This window comes from Nansenia antarctica (genome assembly GCF_963989245.1).
Source record: "Nansenia antarctica genome assembly, chromosome: 7".
NCBI lineage: Eukaryota > Metazoa > Chordata > Actinopteri > Argentiniformes > Microstomatidae > Nansenia > Nansenia antarctica.
Window position 1 is genome coordinate 33,296,795 of NC_137677.1, and position 10,000 is coordinate 33,306,794.

Below are 10,000 nucleotides of genomic sequence, written 5' to 3' on the forward strand. Positions count from 1 at the left end.
GAACTATAGAACTCTACTATAGAACTATAGAACTATAGAACTCTACTATAGAACTATAGAACTCTACTATAGAACTCTACTATAAAACTCTACTATAGAACTATAGAACTATAGAACTATAGAACTCTACTATAGAACTCTACTATAGAACTATAGAACTATAGAACTCTACTATAGAACTATAGAACTATAGAACTATAGAACTCTACTATAGAACTATAGAACTATAGAACTCTACTATAGAACTATAGAACTCTACTATAGAACTCTACTATAGAACTCTACTATAGAACTCTACTATAGAACTATAGAACTCTACTATAGAACTATAGAACTCTACTATAGAACTCTACTATAGAACTATAGAACTATAGAACTATAGAACTATAGAACTCTACGATAGAACTCTACTATAGAACTCTACTATAGAACTATAGAACTATAGAACTATAGAACTCTACTATAGAACTCTACTATAGAACTATAGAACTATAGAACTATAGAACTCTACTATAGAACTATAGAACTATAGAACTCTACTATAGAACTATAGAACTATAGAACTATAGAACTATTGAACTCTACTATAGAACTATAGAACTCTACTATAGAACTATAGAACTATAGAACTCTACTATAGAACTATAGAACTCTACTATAGAACTCTACTATAGAACTCTAGAACTCTACTATAGAACTATAGAACTCTACTATAGAACTATAGAACTATAGAACTCTACTATAGAACTATAGAACTCTACTATAGAACTATAGAACTATAGAACTCTACTATAGAACTATAGAACTCTACTATAGAACTATAGAACTCTACTATAGAACTCTACTATAGAACTATAGAACTCTACTATAGAACTATAGAACTCTACTATAGAACTATAGAACTATAGAACTCTACTATAGAACTATAGAACTATAGAACTCTACTATAGAACTATAGAACTATAGAACTCTACTATAGAACTATAGAACTATAGAACTCTACTATAGAACTATAGAACTATAGAACTCTACTATAGAACTATAGAACTATAGAACTATATAACTATAGTACTATAGAACTCTACTATAGAACTATAGAACTCTACTATAGAACTATAGAACTATAGAACTCTACTATAGAACTATAGAACTCTACTATAGAACTATAGAACTATAGAACTATAGAACTCTACTATAGAACTCTACTATAGAACTCTACTATAGAACTATAGAACTCTACTATAGAACTATAGAACTATAGAACTCTACTATAGAACTATAGAACTATAGAACTATAGAACTATAGAACTCTACTATAGAACTATAGAACTATAGAACTCTACTATAGAACTCTAGAACTCTACTATAGAACTATAGAACTCTACTATAGAACTATAGAACTCTACTATAGAACTATAGAACTCTACTATAGAACTATAGAACTATAGAACTATAGAACTCTACTATAGAACTATAGAACTCTACTATAGAACTCTACTATAGAACTCTACTATAGAACTCTACTATAGAACTATAGAACTATAGAACTCTACTATAGAACTCTACTATAGAACTATAGAACTATAGAACTATAGAACTATAGAACTCTACTATAGAACTATAGAACTATAGAACTATAGAACTCTACTATAGAACTCTACTATAGAACTATAGAACTCTACTATAGAACTCTACTATAGAACTATAGAACTCTACTATAGAACTATAGAACTATAGAACTCTACTATAGAACTCTACTATAGAACTATAGAACTCTACTATAGAACTATAGAACTATAGAACTCTACTATAGAACTCTACTATAGAACTATAGAACTATAGAACTATAGAACTCTACTATAGAACTCTACTATAGAACTATATAACTCTACTATAGAACTATAGAACTCTACTATAGAACTCTAATATAGAACTCTACTATAGAACTATAGAACTCTACTATAGAACTATTGAACTATAGAACTCTACTATAGAACTATAGAACTCTACTATAGAACTATAGAACTCTACTATAGAACTCTACTATAGAACTATAGAACTCTACTATAGAACTCTACTATAGAACTCTAGAACTCTACTATAGAACTCTACTATAGAACTCTACTATAGAACTATAGAACTCTACTATAGAACTCTACTATAGAACTATAGAACTCTACTATAGAACTATAGAACTCTACTATAGAACTATAGAACTCTACTATAGAACTCTACTATAGAACTATAGAACTCTACTATAGAACTCTACTATAGAACTATAGAACTCTACTATAGAACTATAGAACTCTACTATAGAACTCTACTATAGAACTATAGAACTCTACTATAGAACTCTACTATAGAACTATAGAACTCTACTATAGAACTTGTTTCTGTCCTCCTGTAGTTCAGCTGCTGATCTTCTGGTTTCATCCACAGCTAACGACCGACGCTACTGTGAGGTTGGATTCAGCTCAGATATCACACAGGTAACCATGGCAACTAGAGAAAGACAGTGACACAGGTAATCATGGCAACTAGAGAAAGACAGAGACACATGTAACCATGGCTACTAGAGATTGACAAAGACACAGGTAACCATGGCTACTAGAGAAAGACAGAGACACAGGTACAGAGAGAGAGACAGAGAGGTTCATGATCCTGTCTCTGACTGATCAGATCTAACTTGTCTTTTGTTGATAATGTTGTTGTTGATGATGTTTATGTTGATGTTGTTGATGTTGATGTTGATGTTTTTGTTGTTGTTGATGTTGTTGTTGATGTTTATGTTGATGTTGTTGTTGATGTTGATGTTGTTTATGTTGTTGATGGTGTTGTTGATGTTGTTGTTGTCGTTGTTGTTGATGTTGTTGATGTTGTTGTTGTCGTTGTTGTTCTTGATGTTGTTGATGTTGTTGTTGTTCTTTTTCTTCTTCAGGAGGGCAGAGTGGTGGTTGGGGCTCCAGGAGGATACTACTTCCAAGGTAACGCTGCCCTCTGCTGGTCAGAGAGGGAACATCACATTCAGCACCATGAGCTAACCCCATAATGAATGAATGAATGAATGGACTTTATTGTCATTGCTACAGTACAGGTACCAAACAACGACATTTAGGAGGGGTGGCTCCCCTGGTGTTAGGAAAGGGGAAAAAAAAAAAACTTTAAAAAAAAAAAATCACAAAGAAGGGAAGGAGCTGGTTTACATAAATAAAGGCTATGTACACAATCCACTGTACTATACTGTACAGATAGACGACTAGGGTTGTCATATTGCACAATAGTATTGTTTCACGTTATTTAACACAGTTTGCAGGCTTGAAATGTACATGTTTGTGCCTCAGCACTACACCTGATTTTTTCAGTCCAGCAGCTGCCATACAATCCGTCCAGACTGTCCAGGGCCCAGAACTTAGGTCTTTGCTGTGTTCAGGGCCTGGACGGCCCTGTGGTAGAAGCTGTTCTTCAGTCTGTTTGTCTTAGCGGCCAGGGTCCTGAACCGCCTTTTCGAGGGCAGCCTGGTAAAGTGCACGTACCCAGGGTGGGTCGGGTCCCGGGAGATCTTGGAGGCCTTCCTGAGAAAGCGTGTGTTGTACAGCTCTTCCAGAGAGGGGAGGGGGGCGCCGGTGGTCTTCTGTGCTGTTCTCACGACTCTCTGTAGTGCATTTCTCTCCGCTGTTGTGCAGCTGGAGAACCAGTTGCAGATGCCGTAGGTGAGGATGCTCTCCACTGCGCCGCGGTAAAAGGTCACCAGTATCTCCTGCTTGCTGTGTTCCTTCCTGAGGCATCTCAGGGTGTATAGCCGCTGTTGTGCCCTCTTGATGGTGCCTTTTGTGTTGTCCTTCCAGGTCAGGTCATCCCGCATGTGCATCCCCAGGAATCGGAGGGTTGAGACTCTCTCCACGCTCTCTCCGTCGATGAGCAGGGGCTGGATCTCGGACTTTTTCCTCCTGAAGTCTACGATGATTTCCTGGGTCTTTGACTTGTTCAGCAGCAGGTTGTTAACCTTGCACAGCTTGCTCAGTTGCTCTACCTCATCCCTGTACGCCGCCTCGTCCCCCCCCGAGATACATCCCACCACGGTGGTGTCGTCTGCAAACTTTACGATGGAGTTGCTGGGGTGGACGGGGGTGAAGTCGTAGGTGTAGAGGTTGTAGAGGATGGGGCTTAGCACGCAGCCCTGGGGGGACCCAGTGCTGAGTCTGAGGGCTGTGGAGGTGTGGGGGCCCACCCGCACCCTCTGGGGGCGGTCGGTCAGGAAGTCCTTGATCCACGCACATATAGAGTGTGATAGACCCAGGTCTAGTAGTTTGGTCACTAGCCTGTCTGGAAGGATGGTGTTGAAGGCGGAGCTGAAGTCCACGAAGAGCAGTCTCGCGTAGCTGTTTCCCCTCTCCAGGTGGGATAGAGTGGCGTGGAGAGTCGTCGCGATGGCGTCCTCTGTGGACCTGTGGGCTCTGTAGGCGAACTGGTATGGATCCAGGTTGGGCGGGAGGCGTGTGAGTATGTGGGCCCGGACTAGTTTCTCGAAGCACTTCATGATGATTGGTGTGAGTGCCACCGGGCGGTAGTCGTTTAGGCAGCTCACTGTGCTTTTCTTCGGGACTGGGATGATAGTTGAGGTTTTCAGGCAGGGTGGGACGGTGGCCTGGGACAGGGACTGGTTAAAGATGTTGGTGAAAACCCCGGCCAGCTGGTCGGCGCAGTCTCTCAGCACCCGTCCCAGGACGCCATCCGGCCCGAGGCTTTCCTGGGGTCCACCGCCTTCAGTACGCGTCTCACTTCATGCTCTGTGAGGGTGAGGCTGCTGAGAGCTGGAGAGAGTGGTGTTTGTGTTGCGGTTACCTCCGTTCGCCCCTCGTCGAACCGGGCGTAGAAGGTGTTCAGCTTTCCCGCCAGCAGGGGGTCGTCCTCTGCGGCTGTGAGCCTGTTGGCTCTGAAGTTTGTCATCTGCTGAACCCCCTGCCACATCCGCCTGGAGTCGTTGCTCAGGAGGCATTCCTCAATCTTCTCTCTGTGGTCTGCCTTGGCCGCTTTGATTCCGCGCTTTAGGTTGGCCCTGGTGGAGCTGTACAGCGGTGTGCTCTTCCCTGCGAAGAAGGCGTTGTCCCTCTCGTTGATCAGTTTTTGGACCTTCCCAGTCATCCATGGCTTCGTGTTGGGGTAGACCCGGACCCGTTTGTCCACGGTGACTGAGTTGGTGCAGTTCACTATGTGGTTCAGAACCGACGACGTGTACTGTTCCAGGTCCTCATGCTCATATTCCTGCCATAGGGTGTCATTTAGGCAGATCTGCAGTGGAGCGGACCCTTCTGGCCAGGTTCTGACAGTCTTAGTGGTGATGGGAGCACTTTTCCCCATGGTAGTGTATGCAGGGATCAGGAGGATTGACACATGGTCAGACATGCCTAGATGAGCTAAATAGACTGCACTTATATAGATACATATATAGCACCTTTATCCAAAGCTCTTTACAACAGCCTGTCATTCACCCATTCTCACACACATTCACACACCAATGGCGGCAAGCTACCATGCAAGGCGATGGCCCGCTCACTGGGAGCAATTTGGGGTTCAGTGTCTTGCCCAAGGACACCTCGACATGTGGCCAGAGGGGGCTCGAACCGCCGATCTGCCAACCTTGTGATAATTAGACAGTGGCCCTACCTCCTGAGACACAGCCGCCCCAACACTAACCCTGACCCCTGACCCCTCCTCCCAGTCCTGACCCTGACCCCTGACCCCTCCCTCCCCTGCAGGTCAGGTGATCACGGCGGCGGTGCGTGACATCATCACCAGCGCCAGGAGTCCCAACCCCGTCCGCTACGTCACCGGGACGACCTGGTCCCCCGAGACAGGCGGCTACGACCACTACCACGGTGAGTTCCCATGGTTACCACGGTGAGTTACTATGGTTACCACAGTGAGTTACCATGGTGAGTTATCACGGATAGCTTTGACCATTTCACAATGAATTCTATTTTCAAGTGGTTCACTGTTACCATGGTGATACACCCTTGTTAATGTGGTGAGATACCACTGTTACCATGGTAATACACCCTTGTTACCATGGTAATACACCATTGTTACCATGGTGATACACACTTGTTACCATGGTGATACACCCTTGTTACCATGGTGATACACCCTTGTTACCATGGTGATACACCCTTGTTAATATGGTGAGATACCACTGTTACCATGGTGATACACCCTTGTTAATATGGTGAGATACCACTGTTACCATGGTGATACACCCTTGTTACCATGGTGATACACCCTTGTTACTATGGTGATACACCCTTGTTACCATGGTGAGCTACCACTGTTACCATGGTGATTTGGGGTAACCCTGTTACTGACTGTGTGTTGCAGGCTACTCTGTTGCCGTTGGTCAGCTGACTGGCGACTCAACCTCAGACTACCTGGTCGGAGTTCCCAACGACCGCAACACCGCCGGCTCTGTAAGACCCTTACCTTACCGTAACTACAGATATGAGCACCACATAGAAGGCTCTGTAAGATCCTTACCCTTACCGTAACTACAGATATGAGCACCACATAGAAGGCTCTGTATGACCCTTACCTTACCGTAACTACAGATATATGAGCACCACATAGAAGGCTCTGTAAGATCCTTACCCTTACCGTAAATACAGATATATGAGCACCACATAGAAGGCTCTGTAAGACCCTTACCTTACCGTAACTACAGATATATGAGCACCACATAGAAGGCTCTGTAAGACCCTTACCCTTACCCTTACCGTAAATACAGATATATGAGCACCACACAGAAGGCTCTGTAAGACCCTAACCCTTACCCTTACCGTAAATACAGATATATGAGCACCACACAGAAGGCTCTGTAAGACCCTTACCCTTACCGTAAATACAGATATATGAGCACCACACAGAAGGCTCTGTAAGACCCTTACCCTTACCGTAAATACAGATGTATGAGCACCACATAGAAGGCTCTGTAAGACCCTTTTACCGTAACTACAGATATATGAGCACCACACAGAAGGCTCTGTAAGACCCTGACCCTTACCGTAAATACAGATATATGAGCACCACACAGAAGGCTCTGTAAGACCCTAACCCTTACCGTAACTACAGATATATGAGCGCCACATAGAAGGCTCTGTCAGACCCTAACCCTAACCCTTACCGTAAATACAGATATATTAGCACCACATAGAAGGCGCTGTAAGACCCTAACCTTTACCGTAAATACAGATATATGAGCACCACATAAAAGGCTCTGTAAGACCCTAACCCCTACCCTGACCCTTACCGTAAATACAGATATATGAGCACCACACAGAAGGCTCTGTAAGACCCTAAACCTTACCCTGACCCTTACCGTAAATACAGATGTATGAGCACCACACAGAAGGCTCTGTAAGACCCTAACCTTTACCGTAAATACAGATATATGAGCACCACACAGAAGGCTCTGTAAGACCCTAACCCTTACCTTTATCGTAAATACAGATGTATGAGCACCACTTAGAAGGCTCTGTAAGACCCTAACCTTTACCGTAAATACAGATATATGAGCACCACATAGAAGGCTCTGTAAGACCCTAACCCTTACCGTAAATACAGATATATGAGCACCACACAGAAGGCTCTGTAAGACCCTAACCCTTACCGTAAATACAGATGTATGAGCACCACACAGAAGGCTCTGTAAGACCCTAACCCTTACCCTTACCGTAAATACAGATATATGAGCACCACACAGAAGGCTCTGTAAGACCCTAACCCCTACCCTGACCCTTACCGTAAATACAGATATATGAGCACCACACAGAAGGCTCTGTAAGACCCTAAACCTTACCCTGACCCTTACCGTAAATACAGATATATGAGCACCACACAGAAGGCTCTGTAAGACCCTAACCTTTACCGTAAATACAGATATATGAGCACCACACAGAAGGCTCTGTAAGACCCTAACCCTTACCTTTATCGTAAATACAGATGTATGAGCACCACACAGAAGGCTCGGTAAGACCCTAACCCTTACCGTAAATACAGATGTATGAGCACCACACAGAAGGCTCTGTAAGACCCTAACCCTTACCCTTACCGTAAATACAGATATATGAGCACCACATAGAAGGCTCTGTAAGACCCTAACCTTTACCGTAAATACAGATATATGAGCACCACTTAGAAGGCTCTGTAAGACCCTAACCTTTACCGTAAATACAGATATATGAGCACCACATAGAAGGCTCTGTAAGACCCTAACCCTTACCGTAAATACAGATATATGAGCACCACACAGAAGGCTCTGTAAGACCCTAACCCTTACCCTTACCGTAAATACAGATATATGAGCACCACACAGAAGGCTCTGTAAGACCCTAACCCCTACCCTGACCCTTACCGTAAATACAGCTATATGAGCACCACACAGAAGGCTCTGTAAGACCCTAAACCTTACCCTGACCCTTACCGTAAATACAGATGTATGAGCACCACACAGAAGGCTCTGTAAGACCCTAACCTTTACCGTAAATACAGATATATGAACACCACATAGAAGGCTCTGTAAGACCCTAACCCTTACCCTTACCGTAAATACAGATATATGAGCACCACACAGAAGGCTCTGTAAGACCCTAACCCTTACCGTAAATACAGATGTATGAGCACCACACAGAAGGCTCTGTAAGACCCTAACCCTTACCCTTACCGTAAATACAGATATATGAGCACCACACAGAAGGCTCTGTAACACCCTAACCCTTACCCTAACCCTTACCGTAAATACAGATGCATGAGCACCACACTCTGTTACCGTAAATACAGATATATGTATAATAATAATAATAACAATAATAGACAGATGAGGACATTACTCTATTACCGTAATAGACGGATATGAGGACATTACTCTATTACCGTAATAGACGGATGAGGATGACATTGTGATTGGTCCTCAGGTGAAGATCTATGACGGAGCGACCAACAGCATTCTGGGAGTTTATCACTCCTTCCTGGGCACCCAGGTGAGAACAGGATATGACATCACACACATACGTGACATCACTCACTGGTAGAGATGAATGGACCTGCATCTGTGTGTGTGTGTGTGTGTGTGTGTGGTGTGTGGTGTGTGTGTGTGTGTGTGTGTGTGTGTTCCAGGTGGCGTGTTACTTTGGTCACAGCGTGGCAGTGACCGATCTCAACAACGATGGGTAAGATACACACACACACACACACACACACACACACACACACACACACACACACCCCTACCCCCCTGACCCACCTCTCCCCTGGTCTCCAGACGTGATGATGTCATCATCGGCGCGCCTCTCTTCATGGAGCGTGCGGTCGGGCAGCAGCTTGTGCAGGTGGGCCAGGTGAGCGTGTACCTGCAGAGAGACCACGCCCACCTGCAGAGAGGCCACGCCCCCTGGGCTTCCCGCCCTGACGTCACCCTGGCCGGGCCTGAGGCCTACGGGAGGTTCGGCAGCAGCGTCGCTGCGCTGGGAGACCTGGACATGGACGGGTACAACGGTGGGATACGACCTTTAACCCTGACCCTGACCCTAACTTAGCCCTGACCCTGACCTGACCCTGACCTAGCCCTGACCCTGACCTAGCCCTGACCCTGACCTAGCCCTGACCCTGACCTAGCCCTGACCCTGACCCTGACCCTAACCTAGCCCTGACCCTGACCTATCCCTGACCCTGACCCTGACCCTAACCTAGCCCTGACCCTGACCCTAACCTAGCCCTGCGCTGGGAGACCTGGACATGGACGGATACAACGGTGGGATACGACCTTTAACCCTGACCCTGAACCTGACCCTAACCCTAACCTAGCCCTGACCCTGACCCTAACCTAGCCCTGACCCTAACCTAGCCCTGACCCTAACCTAGCCCTGACCCTGACCCTGACCCTGACCCTGACCTAGCCCTGACCCTGACCTAGCCCTGACCCTGACCTAGCCCTGACCCTGAGCTGATCCCCTAG

The 10,000-nt window shown here is 44.9% G+C and overlaps 1 protein-coding gene across 1 annotated transcript in view; it reads left to right on the forward strand.

Moving 5' to 3' along the window:
- Positions 1–10,000, forward strand: part of itga2b (integrin, alpha 2b) — a 40,974-nt gene that overhangs the window by 4,614 nt on the left and 26,360 nt on the right. The window contains exons 5-11 of the mRNA XM_080536678.1: positions 2,440–2,489; positions 2,939–2,984; positions 5,757–5,876; positions 6,373–6,461; positions 8,961–9,026; positions 9,163–9,215; positions 9,308–9,540. Of these exons, the coding sequence (XP_080392804.1) occupies positions 2,440–2,489; positions 2,939–2,984; positions 5,757–5,876; positions 6,373–6,461; positions 8,961–9,026; positions 9,163–9,215; positions 9,308–9,540 (657 nt within the window). The remainder of the gene's footprint in view (positions 1–2,439; positions 2,490–2,938; positions 2,985–5,756; positions 5,877–6,372; positions 6,462–8,960; positions 9,027–9,162; positions 9,216–9,307; positions 9,541–10,000) is intronic.